At 45.0% G+C, this 19,444-nt stretch overlaps 1 protein-coding gene across 3 annotated transcripts in view; it reads right to left on the bottom strand.

The window, feature by feature from the left end:
* LOC118084441 (rho GTPase-activating protein 20) overlaps positions 1 to 19,444 on the bottom strand; it is a 97,568-nt gene that overhangs the window by 77,137 nt on the left and 987 nt on the right. For 2 of the 3 annotated variants that reach the window (XM_060270633.1, XM_060270632.1), the window contains exon 1: positions 13,679 to 13,991. In XM_060270633.1, coding sequence (XP_060126616.1) covers positions 13,679 to 13,768 — 90 coding nt within the window. In that variant the 5' untranslated portion in view covers positions 13,769 to 13,991. Of the gene's footprint in view, positions 1 to 13,678; positions 13,992 to 19,103; positions 19,216 to 19,444 lie in introns of those variants that run through there. The other variant, XM_060270634.1, reaches the window with a different exon arrangement.

Here is a 19,444-nt window from a genome sequence, read left to right on the forward strand (position 1 = left end):
TGGGCTAGAGGAACCCAGTGGTCTGACTCAATATAAGGCAGCACCCTATGTTCCTATACTGTACTTCCTATCTTCTAACTCCTTCCCCACCACCCAGCACTGCTTTCAGAGACATCCCATACACCATCTCCTTGTTCCTGCTTCTCACCTCCACAACAGCCCATGGAATTCTGCCCCACTTCCTCCCAGCCTCCAAGCAAACCTTTAGAGAGAGAGTCATCAAGTGAAATTGACAATAAATTCATGGGAATGTGTATGTGTATACTGCTTCCGTCAGTGCATTATTAACTCCTGCGGAAGGTGGCAGACTCTCCCTCCATGGAGGTTTTTAAGCAGAGGCTGGATGGCCATCTATCATGGATGCTTTAGCTGAGATTCCTTGAGGTCCCTTCCAACTCTACAATTCTATGGTTCTACCGGTATGTGGTAATGCACATGGGCCTAGTTAGGTGTGTGTGTGTTTTAAGGGTTAGGCGATGTCAACTGATGACTTGTAACAGCAAGAGTTAAACAGAATACCTATGCTCAGGGACCCTAGAAAAATATGCTCAAAATTTCATACTACATAAGCGGTGGGAATACGCCTAAAAACAGCATCCCATGCTAAGTTCTCTCCCCTTGTCCTATAACTTGCAGGACCTAACACAAGAGTGTACCATTCCACCACCAGGATGCCTCAGGGGTGTATGACAGTGAAGCATTTGCACTGAGATCAATGCTTCTCTCTAGGTGTAAAGACGTCTGAAGCCCTTCAACCCATGAACTAGAAATTTAACTTTTAGCAGCATTGCCAGCTGTTTCTAATAACAACACCCACTTTGTATATAAATAAATAGCACCCCAGGCAGCTCCATAGAACTACTGGCAGCCGATTGTAATGTTCCCCTTAAGGGAAATGTTAAGTGGAAAAGGTCTTGTTTGTTGGCATACAATTTACAGGAAAGAGCCATATTTAAAACATGCTGCATTCATTCTTTTAAAGCAGGAGACAGACAATAGTATTTAAAGTTGGCTAAAAGTGGGGTTGGGAGAGAGATCATTTTCTATGTTGTACAGAGATACTTCCTTCCCACTACTGGCACACGTGCTCAAAGAGGTTTGGCAGGTTTCTGAATCCATGCAAAACCTTTTTGGAGCAGAGGTGAAAGAAGGAGGAACATCCACATCAGAAGCAGTCACCACTCTTTAAAAACCCCTTCCACCTCTAGGGTGGCGGAAGCTGTTGCCTCTCTTCAGACGTAGAGCAGACTCTTCCAAAAGGTTGTGTGTCAAGACACAGGGTTTAGTATGTTTATGTACGTCTTTTTTAAAACGAAATAAAGATTTTTTCAGGGTTTTTTTAAAAAAAGACACAGGGTTTTTGCAGACAGGGGATGTAAATGGGTACTGCATTGCAAAAGAGTCATCACAACCGACTTAAAAAAACAACCTACCAACTCATTGGATTTCCTCCAGAAAGGGCCAGCATTTTGATGCTAATAACATCAGGTGTGGATTCTGCAAAAAGGCACTTCAGTTGCTGCTGCTGCTGCTGCTGCTGCTGCTGCTGAATCCAGTTTATCAAAATTGCAAAGCTTTGATCGACTTAATGCCACAGTCACTATAAACTTTTTTCAACCAAGAAGCATGGCAGCTGACTGCTTATGGTGGCAGTTTGACAGGTTTGAGGCATGTCTATTTTGTGTGTTGCCCTTTGAGAAACCACAATGACCCCACTGGAATTAGTTACAGGTAGGTAGCCGTGTTGGTCTGACGCAGTCAAAACAAAATAAAAAAATCTTTCCAGTAGCACCTTTCCAGAAGCACCTCTTACTATGCATAAGGGTCTGGAGACTTCTGTTTCAGTGTATCTGAAGAAGTGTGCATGCACACGAAAGCTCATACCTATGACAAACTTAGTTGGTCTCTAAGGTGCTACTGGAAGGATTTTTTTTATTTTGTTCCCACTGGAATTAATAGGTATAACACAGGGGTCCCCAGACTTACCGCGCAGTGGGCTGGAGGGTAGGGGAGTGCGCGCGCAGCGGGCCGGAGGGCGGGGGAGTGCGCGCCCGTGCGTATGCGCACACGCACACGGGCGGGGAAAAATCGCCGAAAATCGCTTGTGCGCATGCGTATGGGCCTCCCCCGACCCGGAAGTGCATCGGAAATGACCTCTTCTGGGTCGGGAGAGGCCCATACGCATGCGCACAAAGGATTTTCGGCGATTTTTTGCCGATTTTTAAGATCGTCGCTGCGCCGTGTGCCGTAAGAGCGGGCGGCGGCAGCGGGCGGCGGGGGTCGTCGCGGGCCGGATTGGGAGGCCGATTGTGCCGCATCCGGCCCGGGGGCCGTAGTTTGGGGACCCCTGGTATAACAGGAGCAGATATATTGGAAGCCAGAAGTGCCTCCCAACACACACACCCCTTTTGCACTCGTTAAATAAATCAAACTGGGTCCCAGCCTGCCTGGTGCCAGGGCATGGAGACTCTGAGCATCACAAAACTCAAGTACAGTACCTTGAAATGAAACACCATAGACAGTAATTTGCCATGCATGGTGCCAGAGCAGGCAGCCTCTGAGCCTACTTAGAGTGCCGTGCCAAAAGAAAAGAGGTATGTAGTTGTAAAGTTTTCTGCATGATTCAAGGGAACGAAACCACTGGACATACAGAGTGCTAACATAAGCACAGTGATATTAGTCTTCCGGTTTATCAATAAACTTATGGGGGTCGGGAAATTCAAAAAAAGTGTTGAGTGTTGAAAGGAGAGGGTGCGAAGGAACAAATGTACAATTTAGCCAAAGAGAACACACCTTCTGTGGGTACAAATGGCAATAATTTTAAAAATTCCCTGGTGGTCTAGTGGTTAGGATTCGGCGCTCTCACCTCCGCAGCCTGGGTTCAATTCCCGGTCAGGAAACGTGTTTTGCAAGACCCTGCCTTAAAAATGAACTGGGTGCAGGTTTTCCCCAAATATATACAGTAAATGACAATGATTTAACAGTTGCTCGTGCTGCCTGCATAGGCTGCAGGTAAGGACACTTGCGAAGCAATGGCTACAAAAACACCTTTAGAAAACCCCAACCTGGGTGTGTATACACCACCTGGTGTGTGTATACTGGTGTGTGTATACACCACCTGAGGGAGAAAAGGGGCCAAGATGGAAGGCACCTTTGAGATGTGTGTCAGTACACAAGAGTTATGTGCTCACTGGTAAACCTTAAAAACTGCACCAAATATACTTTCACCACAAAATGGGGAGAGGGGAGAGAGAGGCAAAGGAACTGAAAGCAGTGCTCTGTACAGAATTTGGAAATAGGAAGGGGGAGGGGAAAGCAAAGATAAAAGCTTTCTAAGGCACAGCTCTACCGGTACTTCAGAAGCATAATCTTCAGGTAAAGTTGGAGCAAATTCCTGCAGTGAAGGGGGTGGACTAGATGACCATTTGGTCCCTTCCAACTCTACTCATCTATGAAATTCAGATGCAGAATTTTGGAAGCACCCCCACCTTTGGCATAGCTGCCAAGTTATCCCTTTTTTTAAGGGATTTTCCATTATGCTGAATAGGCTTCCTCGCGAGAAAAGGGAAAACTTGGCAGCTATGACCTTTGGTAAGCCGATCACCCTTGACCTCCCATTTGCAACTTGGCGCTAATAATACTGGTGTACCTTACAGGATTGTTGTAAGATGACAGGATAATGTTAAGTGCTTTGGACATCTGAAAGCTACAGGTAAGTGCCAAGTAGTGGCATTATTAAGAAGGAATTTGGGCAGGTACAAACATGAGAAAAGCCACACCCTGCTCGCTTCCTTTCCCTCTGGCTAGTTTGTGTATGTGCCTTGACAAAGGATTGCCAACTGACTGGGGAAAACTGGATTGGCCAGGTCTTGATAATCACTTACCACCTGCTAATTTCTGTACAATGAATTGCTGTCGAAAAGCACTGGAGCAGAATGAAAAACTTAAGAAGTGTCTGTTGGATCAGGCCAATGGGCCATCTAGTCATCCATATATCCAACAAATACAGACACACAGCACCCTTCTCCATGGTATAGTGTGAAATTTGGCTTTCGGAATGGTCTTTAATACTCTACTTACCTGGTTTAAGGAGAGTATGCTGCACTGTTTGTTTTCCTTTGTATTTCCATCTCTATTATTGTGTTGACTTTTTTTGCTTCAATAACACTAATACTACTACGGTAATAAGGACTAACTTTTATCTTTTCCTACATTCAGTTTCCTTGGATGTCCACAAGTTCTAGAGTTATGAGACAGGTAGGAAAACTTTTCTCTAGCCAATTTTTCCTATGTCTTGCATTATTTTGTAAACTTCTAGCCTGTCACCTTTTAAGTGTTGAAGACATCCCTGTTTAGGGAAGCTTTTAATGTTTAATAAATTATTGTATTTTAATACTTCTGTTGGAAGCCGCCCAGAGTGGCTGGAGAAACCCAGCCAGATAGGCGGGGTATAAATAAATAAATAAATAAATAATAAGTTCCCTCTGCTGTTCGGCTGCACACTTGGCCCAATCATTAGTCCTGTGAATTTAGCAAACAAGTGGCAAATTGCAGGTATGTCTGGGCCTGAGACCAATATGTAAAGAGATTCCCCCTCCTTGCCCTAAAACTTCCAAGATCTCTTGGAGATCATGCCTGCTTTATCTGCTACAACTGATTCAATGATCTAGCTGTAAAAGATGCAGGACCTAGCAGTTCCATGTGAAGGGGAGGCACAGAAAAGACAACTGCAAGCTCAGCCTGAAGCAGCCTGGACATAAAAACTATGGAAAATTGCAGTCAAACATAACTATGCATGCGTGCTAGTTAGTGCATGATGGGGTTAAGACAATAGAGCTGGATTCCTAGACTCAGCTAGGTCACGCCCCCTCTTCTCCAATGAGAGAGGAAATGAAGACTTTTCTTCCTGTTCCCTGACCACATGATGTTAACGGCCAAAGAAGACGTACCTAAGCAAGCTCCAAGCTTAGAGCACGTGTTTGAAGCAACCTTTCTGTATCTTCTATCCGAGTATTATGCCCGAGTTTTTCTTGCTGCTGCCTGGATACATGAATGAATACGACCTTTGGAATGTTTTGTAAGTACCGTAACTCATTTGAAGCTTACTTCAGTGTTATGACCAGTTCAGTGCTAAGAGGGGTAGGAAAGAGGGAAGCTCTGGATACAGCGAAGTGGTATAAAAGGGTGCAGTAACCTACATCCCTACATTATAATGCTGCTTGACTTTTGTGAGTTCAAAATCTGCTACTGGGGGATTTCTTCTGCTGGAGGGTGAGGTTAGCCTCACATTTTGAATCTAAGCACCCAGCTGATTCTTTTGCTATTCACCCTACACACATGGATCACAGGGATTCATGTTTCCCTCCCACAGAAGCTGTGAGGATTGATGTGCTTTTACCTTTACTATTCTTCCTTTCAGGAGGAGGGGGAATTTCATCCTTCCAAGCTTGTGTTTTTCAGCCTTCCTGTCCCCAGGTGTTGTTGACCTACGACTCCCACCATTCCCAGCCTCCTCAGCCAGGGACGGTGGGAATTGCAGTCCAACTAGGGACCCATGGCTGAAGGGACTGTTCTAAAGTGTTAGACATTTGCTACATCCTAAACGTCTGAGAGGAAACCACCCAGATGCCCACCATGGCTAAGTTCTCCTGAAGGTGGTTGACCCTGTGTCTGGGCAGAGCAACTCCAGACCTTAGTCCACTTTCACACTATCATATTCCCTTGCACTAAGAAAAAACAGGGTAAAGTAGATCAATCTGGCTTCCCACGCACTGGGAATGTTTTTCTTTGCAGGGGCATCCAATGGCTTGAATCCCCTTCCCCAGATGTGCCACAGCTCAGATAAAAACTGACCCAGTGGACACATGCAGTGTACCCCCACTGTTTGTTTGGGAAGTATTGTACACATAGCCACAGTCCAAACCTATACTGTATCTGTCACGGTGTTTCTTACGAAATACTGTACTGTATTTTGATGTGTGCTGCCCAACACCCCGCCCAGCTTCTGAATTAATGAAAAGAACAGCCTAGCTGCGTTTGAAGCTGGTTCTACATTCCTGCTATGTTAGAGCCAAAATAATAATAAAAAGGGTACCAGCACTGATTTTAAAAAAGAAATAAAGGAAGGACTCTGAGCATGTGCAGTTTTGCATTTTGAAGTCACTGAGATCATAGCACCATCATGGCTAAAGGAACAAAATGGGACATGCGTCCTTATGCTCTCAACACATTTCTTTGGGAATAATAATCAGCATTTTGTTGTAGAAAAGAAGACCGGTATGTTTTCCAATTAAAAATGATAAAATGAGCACCTATAACCATGCACATGGCCAAGTATCTGCCCCGTGGTATAAAATATTTTAAAGAAAGGATAAGCCGAAAGGAAGGATGCTACAGGGGTCAGTATCAGCCCTGGTATCTTCAACTGCCAGGCATGCCCACACCAGTAGGACTGCCATATGCCTGGATTTTCATGGACATTACTGTGATTTCAAAGGCAGAATGCATGTCCTGGAGGAATTTCCTAAAGGTGGTGCTTTGTCCTGGATCTTAGGCAAGTAAAACAACAACAACTGAACAACAAAAACCTCAACAATTTTGGGGTTTTCCTAAAAAAAAAAAAAAAAGCTCAACAACCATGTGTGCTGCATCACCTGCCATGCGCATTTTGGGGGCCCAGGGCTGCAGGGCCCTGGACTTCTGTCCTTTGATCCAGCCCTACATACACCATAGCCACAGGGCACAGGGCCATTATTCTTGATGCTTTTTTCTGTATTTTTGCTCCAGCTGTTTGACAACAGAGGTGGTGCCACTAGCCTCCTTTGCTTGCTGTAAGCTGCCCTCTGGCCCCCGCCCCCTGCAACTGCAACTTGTCTCCTTGAAATGTTAAATTTCCTGACACCAGAGTTTTTCCTGACACCATTCAGATGCAGAAAATACTGTGGTAGTTTTCTAACATTCCTTTCACGCTGCAGTACTCTAACTGTTGTGTTATGGAACTGATGCTTTTTGACTGATCGGCTGGCACGTGGTGCTTTATTTCATTCACACCAGTGGGTGTGGTGTGGCGCAACATGGCACTACATCACTGGGCAATGCTGCCACCCCTATTTCTGCACATACCGTACTTGCTTCTGTTTCCCCATGTCCCCCCCTCCCCCCATGAAAGCAGCAGGAAAGGACTGCATGCCGGATTAGAGCATGGCATTTTATCACATTACCCTTCACCATTTTCTGGGTCGATGAGGTTGCAAATCCCGCCCCCCCCCCGAAAGAAATCAGTCCTAAACTTCCACTATATTCTGCTAGGTTTCCAGAACCATCAGGGATAATGGGAGTTGGGAGTCAACAACATTTGGCTCTAAAGTTTTACATATACTGTATATCAGGCATGTCCAACAGGTAGATCGTGATCTACCGGTAGATCACTGGACATCAGCGGTAGATCACTGGCTCCCCCCAAAGAAGCTGAATAATTGTGGCTCCCCTAAAAAAAGCTCAACATTTTACCTCCTCCCTGAAAAAAAACTCGACAACTTGACCCGAACCCTCCCAAAATGGGCCTTCCTCCTTCCTAAAAAAAAGCTCAAGAACTTTGACCTGAAGGGGGTAGATCACTGCCAGTTTTGAACTCTGTGAGTAGATCGGAGTCTCTTGGGAGTTGGCCACCCCTGCTGTATATTAAATACCAGGTCTTCATTGATCAGGCTGTTAATGACCCACCTTGCAATGTAGTTCGGGCTTGTAATAGACCAAGCTCCTTCTTTTTCTTAAGCCATTAAGAAGTCATTCTGAAAATCCATGAGCAGAGCCACACACACTCAGAACCTTCTCCCTATCTAAGTACTTACCAAAGTAACATGATAGGGAGAAGAAGGACATTGACTGGGAAAGCAAGTTACTATGGGTTATTGCTGCAGTGCCTCCCAGACATATTCTTTGCCGTATGTCCCATTATGGGAAGGCAAGATTCAGCCAGCAGCCCTTGGCTTGCATTGAAACTGACCAGTTGCAGCCTAGACGCAACAGGCAGTAGCAGAGAATGAATCATTTAGTGCTTTTTATATTGCAATCTACTGTAGCCTGAGATCTACAGTATAGATAAAGTATACAAATTTAAATAATTTGGAAATAAGCAAGGGAACTGGGATAGACTGCTGTGTGAATGCGGCCCATGTCACTCCAGGGATATTCTGGGGGTTGGCAGGGAAACGGCAGCTGCAAGACAGGGGAAAGTGGCTCAGGTGATATGGTGCTATTCAGTCAGGCATTCGCATGGCATAGCTTCTGTAGTGTGCCGAAGATGCGCCTCTTTTTCAAGGGGGCCCACCCTATTCTTCTGATTGCAAATAAAATAAATATTTGCCACCAGCAACCATTTACCAAGAGGAAAGGAGTTCAGGGTGTTACTGTTACACAACTTAGGCCCAAGCTATTTGAAATGCGTTATTCCCTCATAGGAACCTGCCTGGGTTCCCTTCTCTCAGTCCCACAACCCACCCATCAGGCACACTTCATGGGGGCCCAGGACCTGGGAGACTTATCTGTGATGGCTGCTCCCAGGCAACTTTGGAACTCCCTCCCTAGAAAAGATAGACTGGCTCCCTCCTTGCTGCCCTGCTGGCAAGTGAAGTCCTTCTTTTGAGAACTGAAATGAATGAAAGGGCTGTCACCATGCTGGTTTTATGGTAATAATCTGTATATTTCTAATAAGATAGTGTATGTGTATAAAGTTTTAATTATATCAATGTTTAATTTTATATTATTATTATTGGTGCCCCCCTGTTTTTAGTGGTTCTTGTTTTTATCTGTTAGCCACCCTGAACCCTGTCAGGGCAAAAGGTGGGGTCTAAATAAATGACTACGATAATGATAATATTAGTAATAACATTTGCGCCACCATGCTGAATTCCACACCTTTCTGAAAAATCACCAAAATGACCCTCCACCTGAGACTGGGCTGCAAAAATGAAGGAGGAGAGATGGGGATTTTGTAACTACCCTAGTGTAAATCTTTCTGGGCAGGGGGGCGGGGACGGACCTTTCATATCCGTACTGGTATGCAGGAATGGGCTCGAAGGGAGCAATAATATTCAGAGTAAGGATCATAGATCATAGAATTGTAGAATTGGAAGGGACCCTGAGAGTCCAACCCTCCGCAATGCAGGTATAGGCAGCTGTCCCATACGGGGATTGAACCTGCAACCTTGGCGTTATCAGCATCACACTCTAACCAACTGAGCTATCCAAGCTATGACCAATCTATTTAGAAGTAGCTCCCCTTTCACACAAAGCTTAAATATTTCTGAAACTTCTCACTTTGGCATGGCAAGAGAAGAAGGGAGGGCAGCCAACCTTGTGCTCTGGACAGACTGGGGGCACCTGGGGAAAGGAGAAAACCTCAAGTGGGAAGCACTGTGTCTCCTCTGACCAATGTGGTTCCCAAACTTTTTGGGCCACTGTCCCCTGGTTCCCTGAAATCATCCCCAGTGCCCCCTACCCTGTCAAAGCATTATCTAGAATAGCACTTTGCATGACCCACTAAGGAGGATGCTAGCACAGTAAAATTCAGAAGTAAAGGTAAAGGGACCCCTGACCATTAGGTCCAGTTGCGGACGACCCTGGGGTTGCGGCGCTCATCTCGCTTTACTAGCCGAGGGAGCCGGCGTACAGTTTCTGGGTTAAGTGGCCAGCGTGACTAAGCTGCTTCTGGCGAACCAGAGCAGCGCACGGAAACACAGTTTACCTTCCCGCCAGAGATACCTATTTATCTACTTGCACTTTGACATGCTTTTGAACTGCTAGGTTGGCAGGAGCTGGGACCGAACAACGGGAGCTCACCCCATTGCAGGGATTCGAACCGCCGACCTTCTGATCAGCAAGCCCTAGGCTCTGTGGTTTAACCCACAGCGCCACCCGCGTCCCTTAAAATTCAGAAGAATAAGAATTAATTGCACACTTATTCAAAATATAAACATATGTAAAAATAAACTGCCAACCTAGCAGTTCGAAAGCACGTCAAAGTGCAAGTAGATAAATAGGAACCGCTACAGCGGGAAGGTAAACGGCATTTCCATGTGCTGCTCTGGTTTGCCAGAAGCGGCTTTGTCATGCTGGCCACATGACCTGGAAGCTATACGCCGGCTCCCTTGGCCAATAATGCGAGATGAGTGCGCAACCCCAGAGTCGGTCACGACTGGACCTAATGGTCAGGGGTCCCTTTACCTTTATCTTTAAAAATAAACATATGCTCTGATGTAACCTTGTAGCTTAGAAAAAAATATATATGGCAAAGAGTATTGCATAAAAGTATTTTTTTACATATTCTTACTAACAAAAACATAAGGGGGAAGCAAATTTGTAGCACAAAATATTAATATATAACGACTTACCAAATATGCACAAACCTTCACCTGGATGGGGATGGAGTGTCCTAGTCAGACTCTCTGACCACTGCACCACTCTGGCTAATAAGACTAAATAAATAAATGCCTGCAGCTGGAAGAGGTGGAGAGTGACAGGGGCAGTCACTGGGAAGGGAAGTGCCTTTGCATAGTAGTGTATGGCAGTAGTCCCCAAACTGGGTGGTACCTCCCCCTGGAGGACAGTGGGTGTACCTACAGGAGAGCTAAGAGTCAAGGGGGCAGCAGGAGGGGCGTTGGAGATGAGCCCCTCTGAGAGCCCTTATTGCTTATTTACAATATACCAAGTTGGATTCTGGCGCAAAACACCTTCCTCACTTTGTATTAAGGTTTTGCTGCTCATATCGATTTCAAATCTATTTCCTTTGGTCACATTTGTTTGTATTGGCAATTCTGAGTTGTTATAAGGTACCCAATTATTGGTAAGCTATTGGCTTTCTTATAAATTAGGTACCATTTATCTGTGGTAGGTGACGCTCCATCCCCATTCAGCTACAATGCTCACTGGGTGACCAGGGTTGTTGACATATAGTGGCTATGGACAGTAATGTATGGCACTTATTATTATTATTATTATTATTATTAAAAACACATTTATTCAAAAGTTACATTTCAGCTTTGTCCACTGCCATAATCCTACAGAACAATTACTCCAAACCTCAATCCCTCATCGCTGTCATGTTGGCTCGCCAAATACCCTCAGTAGGGACCCAGTTACTGATCTGGTATACTGTACTAGACATTTTCAATCAATATATCACTTCCACAGACACCTCTGTAATGATTATGGCATTGAAATATCCCATTCTTCTTCAATAAAAGAGAAAAAGGGAGATCAAATTGTGTCAAAGGTATCTTTTTGGAGATGGCCTTGATTATTCACCAGTGATATGTGAGGCATTCTGATAGAGCAATGTTCCAGATGTTATTAACCCAAACCCATAGCTGCCAAGTTTTCCCTTTTCTCACGAGGAAGCCTATTCAGCATAAGGGAATTTCCCTTTAAAAAGGGGAGAACTTGGCAGCTATGCCCAAACCACTATTGGTATATTAGAAGTTTCCTTCCATCATTGGGCAATAACTAGCCTAGCTTGAGGAAGGAAATTAATTCTTTAGATTTAAGGGTAGAATTTGGGGTCAGATCCAGTGATAGTCAGGCAAGTGCTGAATTAGAGGAGACTTAAGATTGTTTAGTGGTTTTGGAGGTCAGATAAAAGGCTTTCCCCCAAAAGGCATGAACCACAGTAAACTCCCACATGAAAATAGCAACCTCATTCTCCACAACCTTGGGGGCTGGCCATGGCCTCTCAGTCTAACCCACCTCACAATATTGTTGTGGGGATTTAAATGATGAGGAAGACCATGTATGCCACCCTGAGCTCCTCAGAGGAAAGGTGAGGGATTTTATAGCATCTAAAGTAGCATCAGGTAATAGGATAATTTCTCCTGCAAGTACACCTGCTGTTTCTCACCACCACCACCTGCTACAGCATTCAGTTCTGTAACATTAGCAGACAAAACAGTATCACAACAGTATCACAACAGTATAAAAAACAGCAGCCTTGGTTGACAGAAATTCACCTCACCGTGAAATTGGGCACCTCTACAAGTGGAAGGCAGCAGCTGGCGTAGGTCTACCTAAGCTTTGGAGGGCTCATGCTTCAAGCATCAAGTAAGCTGGTCTGGAGCAACTGAGCATCTTCTTTGCCAGGCATTTCCTACCCAGTGGGTATAAGCTGTCCACTTACTCATCACTCCAGGAGAGGAAATGCATCACCATGTGCTAATTTATATTTATACTGCAAATGATTACTATAATTTAAACAGAAATGCACATATCCATCTCTGCTTAGTCTGCTGCCAAGGTCCTAACTGTTGGTGGACAACTTGCTCTCCCTTCTTAGGATTCTCTGCTGTTAAACCAGACAGCTCATCAAATACAGTACTCTCTTCTGAGAATGTAGGACACATGGGCACCCTAAGTAGGTGTCCCCTTGAAACATTTGAATGAAGAATTCAAGTAGAATAAAGTCATGGTCTTAACCATCCAGGTTAGCAACAAAGCTCCCAACAGCTTCACACAAAATGCCTCTTTACGCTTTGCAATTTTCAGGTGTCCACTTAAACAGAAGAATGGAAGAAGAGCTCTTCTGGATCAGACAAGTGGCCCATCTAGTCTAGCATCCAGTGGCCAACCAGATGCCTGTGGGAAACCAGCAAGCAGGACCTGAGCACAAGAGCCCGCTCCCCTCCTGTAGTCTCCAGCAACTGGTATTCAGAAGAATTACTGCTTCTGACCAGAGCATAGTCCCCATGTAGCTACTGATAGTCTTAGAGAGTCTTCAGAATGTGAACTGTCAGTGTGACAGACAGGTGCTTTAAAATATGCATATTGGACAGATACACTCTTCCAGGAGTAGAGAACTGGCTGTGGGTTGAATATAAATCTGGGTTTATATTGCCCAAGGAATGTGTGAAATGGCCCTGAAATGTCAAGCCATGAATCAGTCTGTGATTATATTATTCAGTCTTGGTAAACCACAAACAAATTTATGGAATTCTGCCTAATGGGTGTGCTGAGCAAATATTGTCTAACAGATAAGAGCCTGCTGGATTGGACCAATGGCCCATCTAGTCCAGCATTCTGTTCTCACAGGGGCCAATCAAATGCCCCAATGGAATGCCCTAGGGCAACTCTTGCCCCTGTGGTTTCCAGTAACTGGTATTCAGAAGCCCTGCAAAGTGGTAGACCTATCTGTTTTGGCATGTGCCTGATATACAGCATGCACAAGAACGGCACACAGAGAACCGTTGTATAAGCATGTGCTCTGCGCACAGAGATGTGTTGGCTGCTGAGAGGAAAGTGTGTTGGACAGGTCTAGTGGTTACACACTGTCTAGCTAAGCACGGAAAGTTAATCCCGGTGCGAGGAAATATGTTTGGTTGGAGGAAGCAGCTGCGGGTTCAGCAGATTCTGTGGTACGATCAAGTAAAAGAAAATAAGCAAGGATTGAAGAGCGGCTCATCAGGAGAAGCTGGCGGAGAAATGAGCACACGAGCAATAAATAGAAGGGAAGGGGAAGGAAAACAAATTGGAAAAAGTGAAACCTCCAGGAAGGAATGTGGGGACGAGCCGTTCCAGCCCGGACAGAGAGGTAACTTCTCTAGACACATGGAACAGCCAGCCCAGCTGTACCTCTTGACACAGACTCTCTCTGCACCTTCAGCCTCCTTTCACACACCAATCAAGTACTTGCCTTGCTCCACTCCTGGGTGGGAGGACAGGCTCCCAAATCCTGCTCACTCTGCCCCTGTGGTGACAAGCTGGCTTTCTGCTGGGGAGTCATCCTGAGGAGGACCGGTGGTCAGCCAGGGCTGCTGCTGCTGCTGCTGCAGGCACATTCAACCACCATCAGCAGAAGGCTGGAGAAGCCTTGTCGTGGTCCAGATGGACTCTGTATATCCTTGGGCAAAGCTGCTGACGTGCTTGGACGTCCAGGCCCAGAGCTAGAGGCTGAGTGACTGGAGCAAGTTAGCATTGCCTGCCTGCTTTTCCTCATCAGCCAAGAGAGGAAAAGGGGGGGGGAGTTTGCACAAACCGAGTAGCTCCTCCTCATACTGCCTAAATATGGACATTTGCTCATATGCTGTGATCCATCCTGGAAGCAGTAACTGCTAAGCAGCTGCCTTCACGGGATAAAGTGAGCATTAAGAGAGAGCTGGAAGCAGGCAGAAACAGTCACCCTAGCAGGACCATCCTTGTGATGAAGGCTATCAGGCGCTGAAATGAATAATGTCAGTGAGATCCAGACCCAGGAGCAATGCCATATTTTCAGGAGGGCCAAGGAAGACCCAGGAGGTGCCAAGAAAGATTACGAAGGGTACTGGAGTGAAACTGGAGTCCCTGCACCATTTTGTGATGATTTGGCTTGTTTTTTTGTTTTGTTTTTTAAAAACCTTTTAAAATTACCCTACTGGGCACTGTCCTGCTTAAAAGCAGTATTGCTGGAACTCCCTGCCTATTGATATTCAGCAGGCACCTTAACTGTATTCTTTTTGGCACCTGTTGAAAACACTTTTTGTTTAGACAAGCCTACCTAGATGTTTAGAAAGCTGATGTGAGTTTCAACCTGTTTTCAGCCTATTGCTATTTTAATTTTTGAATCATAGAATGGTAGAGTAGGAAGAGACTTTGAGGGTCATCTAGTCCAAATTCTCTCAACCTTTTTCCAGCTGTGGCCCCCTTCTGAACTTTTTCCCTTTCTGTGCCACCACCCCTCCCCCGTCCTACAAAGGCAGTTATTAAGAAAGGTAGTTTTGTTTGTAAATAGAACATGCTTTACTTACAATTTTTATAATTTATACAAAATACAATTACATAAAAACTTATACTTTTAAGTATTTCTCTACCTTGTTCTTGAGGACCAGAGACAAGCTTTTTTATATTGGGTTCTATCTCTGTGAGGGATAACCGATGATCATCTCTGTCCATTGAGGCGATTCCGCGTTAGGCCGGGCAAATAATTCACACTACTGAAACCTGATTCTACCAAATACGAAGTAGGAAATGCCATGAAAACCAATTTTGCTTTATCCCAAAGTGGGAGGGAGAAGGAAACGGAAGCAACGTTGCCATAGGGTGTGTGTGGCGATCCATCCACTGGGAACCACAGTCACTTCTCGGTTCACTCCACTTCTCTGCTTTCTGTTTGTTTCACTTCACTTCTCTTTTTCTTTTCTTTTTTCTTTTCTCGGTCACTTCTCTGTCTTCTTCACTTCTCACTTCCCTCTGTGGCCCCCAGTCTCCTGCTGTGACCCCCCAGTTACACAATTTTCACCTGCGCCCCCCTGGAATATCCTGGGGACCCCTAGGTGACCACACACGAATCCCCCAGTTGAGAAACACTGATTTGGCCAAACCCCTGCAACGCACACCAGACCCTGCTTAGCTTTGCAAATGTGCTAGCACAGGGGTGGCCAACTCCCAAGAGATTGCGATCTACTTACAGAGTTAAAAACTGGTAGTGATCTACCCCCTTTTTGGGGGTTCGGGTCAAAGTTGTTGAGTTTTTTTCAGGGAGGAGGTAAAATGTTGAGCTTTTTTAGGGGAGCCACAGTTGTTCACCTTCTTTGGGGGGGAGCCAATGATCTGCCAGTGATCTACCACAGATGTCCAGTGATCTACCGGTAGATCACGATCTACCTGTTGGACATGCCTGTAAGCAGTTTTATTGCTGCACCACTAGGAGGTGGTGTTGCTAATTCTCCTTATCGATTATTTTAGAGACAGCAGTCTTTAGACACCTTTGAGGGCTTTCGTTTTTAAAAAAACAACAACAACCAAGCGGTGTATAAATCTTACAAAATAAATAAATAAATAAACCTTATCAGTTTGAAATTAAATTGGAACATGAGCATTGGATCAGGAGTCAAACTGCACCTCTGCCATGTGGCTTGAGGCTTGCCTCCATCTGCAACATGGGGGTATAATGATACTGACCTGCCTTACACGGCTGTTGTTACATGGCATGCTTTGTTTATTCTAAATGACTATGTAAAGCCTGAACAAGAAGGGGGAAAACAGGCTATGCCCACAGAGCTGCTCTCTCACCTCTACTAGCAAACATTATAATTATTAGTTACGTGTTTGTGCCACCATTCCTTAATGAGTCCAGGGCAGAATGTTTTGGGGCGGGCCTTCGCCAGAAACCGCTGCCCCCATGTGGTGAGCCACATAAATGCAACAGCTCAGTAAGGAATGGTCCAGATCTGGGCCTGACTCTGCCCACCCAGGTTGGCCATTGGCTTTCCCTGGGCCCTAAGGGATTAAATGGCTTGCAGGTGATCTGGGTTCCAAGGTGGCATGGGATTCCCTTGCTTGCTGAGCCTAACTCCTGGTTGTCCTTATTTGTTTATGTCATAAAATTGATACATTCTTTGATTAAGGGAGTTGCGTATATTTAGCCCGGGTATGAGGACTCTGAGAGGAGATATGATAGCCACCTTCAAATATCTGAAGGACTGTCACATGGAAGATGGAGCAAGCTTCTTTTCTCCTGCTCTGGAGGATAGGACTCAAACCAATGGCTTCAAGTTACAAGAAAGGAGATTCTGACTAAACAGCAAGAACTTTTTGACAGTAAGAGCTGTTTGACAGTGGAACAGACTTCATTGGAAGGTGATAAACTCTCCTTCGTTGGAGGTTTTTTAGCTGAGGTTGGATGGCCACCTGTCATGTGTGCTGTAGTTAAGATTTCTGCACTTAAGGGGGTTGGACTAGACGACCCCCTGCAGAGTTGGAAGGTACACCCAAGGGTCATCTAGTCCAACCCCCTGCAATGCAGGAATCACAGCTTAAGAATTCCTGTCAGGTGGCCATCCAACCTTGGTTTAAAAACCTCCAACGAAGGAGAGTCTGCCACCTTCCAAAGTCACCTCCATTCCATTGTCAAACAGCTCTTGTTGTGAGAAAGTTCTTCCTAATGTTTCCTGTAATTTGAATTGATTGGTTTGGTTCTTTGTCTCACTGTGGTAGCTGGTAAGGGCACAGAACCATGGGCGTAGTGAGGATTTGTGTTCTGGGGTGATGTGGTAGTGGAGGTCAGGACATCCACCTGCCATCGCCCCCTGTCTGGCTCTCTCTAGCAGATTCGGAATGAAATGCCTCAACAACAGTTTTAAACTATTCTTTTGCCCCCAAGTGCTCAGAAAAATCCTATCAAAATCTTCAGTCATTTGAAAACTAGGAAGTTAAATAAAACAATTAGCACCAGGGAGTACCTTTCATGTGTATATTTTCAGGTGTATATTTTGTGAAATTACAAGGAACAATTATTTTAAAAAATATATATATATAAACTAAAGCATGTTTTCTTGGATTTGCTGAAAACCTTTTTAGCACTTCTTTCTCAAATTCCTCCCTTTTTTCCAATGCAGTTTTTTTCTGTGCATACTCAGTAACCAAAGCCCATTGAGATGCTCCCCTGTCATCATTCTCACTAGGTCTTTACTTTCTGTAAGGCACTGAATGACTGCTCTACAGTACAAATGGTGCACGTAGCTGAGCACATGGGCATAGCCAACATTTCTGTTGGGGGGGACGGGACCTCAGTTAGTTAAGATATTTTACTGATTTAACTTGATGGGGCGGCAGCTGCCCCTCCTTGCCCCCCTTAGCCACAGCCATGACTGAGCAAGAGAGATGAGCAGAGGCTTTTTGTGGTAGGGCAAAAGATTTCCACTTCCTTTACTAGGTCTGCTATGTTCAGCCTTCTTAAATGCTCTTTGCTGGGTCCGTTCTCCTTCCACATGGTCTATCATAGTTCAGCTTTGGAGTTGAAGTTGGGGCTGCATTGAAAGCACTCACTTAACTGAGGTTCTGCCCCCCCCCCCCAGCAGAAGCCTGCCCCACGTAATGAAATCACGTATTTCTACCCGTGATTCCCCCCCAAAAAAAAACCCTCTAACAAAAATCCTATGCCTGTGCCAGCTGCCCTACCCGCCTGGCTACACCATTTTGTAATGATTTAGCTTGTTGTTTTTTGTTTGTTTTTTAAACCTTTTAAAATTACCCTACTAGGCACTGTCCCGCTTAAAAGCAGTATTGCTGGAACTCCCTGCCTATTGCTAGGTACCTTAACTGTATTTTTTTGGCACCTGTTGAAAACACTTTTTGTTTAGACAAGCCTACCTAGATGTTTAGAAAGCTGATGTGAGTTTCACCCTCCTCTCACCTGACTCCAAGCTGTTTGATGGCCAGGAATCACTACCTGGCAAAGAACGATTCCCATTTCCCACTGAAGCTGCTGGGATTTGGATAAAGCCCTGAAGATTGTCAAAAATCCCCCAAGGTCCAAGAGGTTTGCAAAGCCACAAGTGCTGCTTTCCCCCATCCTTCCTGCCAACAGCACCCCCCAGTCCCCCCGCCAAACTGCTTTCACCGCTGCACATTTCAGGCATTAGGAAACCAACCTGGTCTTCATTAAAGGAACGAAGTCTCCTCCAGCAACTTCAGCCAAGTCGTTCCCTGACAGTATACTTTCCAGATAAACTCAAGATGTGAAAGCAGAATTGGATGGGGGCGGAGGAAGGAAAAGAATAAATCTTACCACTGATAAAGAAGAAGCATGGGGGGGGGGAACCAGAGAAACTAGCACAAGTGTTATTTGGAAGCAAAAAAGTTGGTTGTCCCAACTCCCTGCTTCTCTCCCTCCTGAAAAGAGTCTCCCACATGTTCTCAGACTGGTTTAACCACCAGTCTCTCTTCCCAGAGAACTTTGGGAACTGATGCTCTGAGAACTGAGAGGAATAGCAGTCTCCTAACAACACTCAGAAACATTTATACACCACCCACCACCCTATTTAGGATTTCAGAGGCATGAACAGCTAATTATATCCCAGTACAAGCACAATAATAAAACTAATAAAAACCCTTAAAACAAAGAAAATTACAATATGCTAAATTTCCCTAAATGGGGTTGCCTTTGCCAACAGACCATTCTTTACAAAGTTCATTGTTTGGCAACAGTGGTCGGTTCAAACCCTCACGGGGAAGCAGATAGTTAGGAGTGTTCCTGAGTGGGAAATTCACAGCAAAATTTCCTGATTTCAATCTCCTTTTCATATAGTGAGAGGCACCTTCTGCATCCTGAGAGAAGAAGCAAGTTTTTAAGGTGGACATACCCGGAGGTGCAGCATTTTGGAGAGTGGGTTCCTATAGGAGTGGCTCTGTGAAGAATCTGCTTCCAGTTCTTTGGAACTGTCTGGCTTCTTCAGGGGGCTCTTTGGTGTATATCTGTAAGCAAAGAAAGCACACGTCTCAGTAATTTGGATATTAATCTTAATAATCTGGATTGCTGGTGTTCAAGGGTTTTTGCAAAATGCACTCCTTGAAAAGATTTCTCACAAACTAAAAGCATCTAAAGGGTAGAGCTTGAATGACCCCCCCCCAATATAGGGTATGGTATTATTTCTTACACAGATATTGAGGTAGATGGTCACTCAGGGCTCATCCATACTTCTGC

The sequence above is a fragment of the Zootoca vivipara genome, chromosome Z, assembly GCF_963506605.1.
Source record: "Zootoca vivipara chromosome Z, rZooViv1.1, whole genome shotgun sequence".
NCBI classification, from domain to species: Eukaryota; Metazoa; Chordata; class Lepidosauria; order Squamata; family Lacertidae; genus Zootoca; species Zootoca vivipara.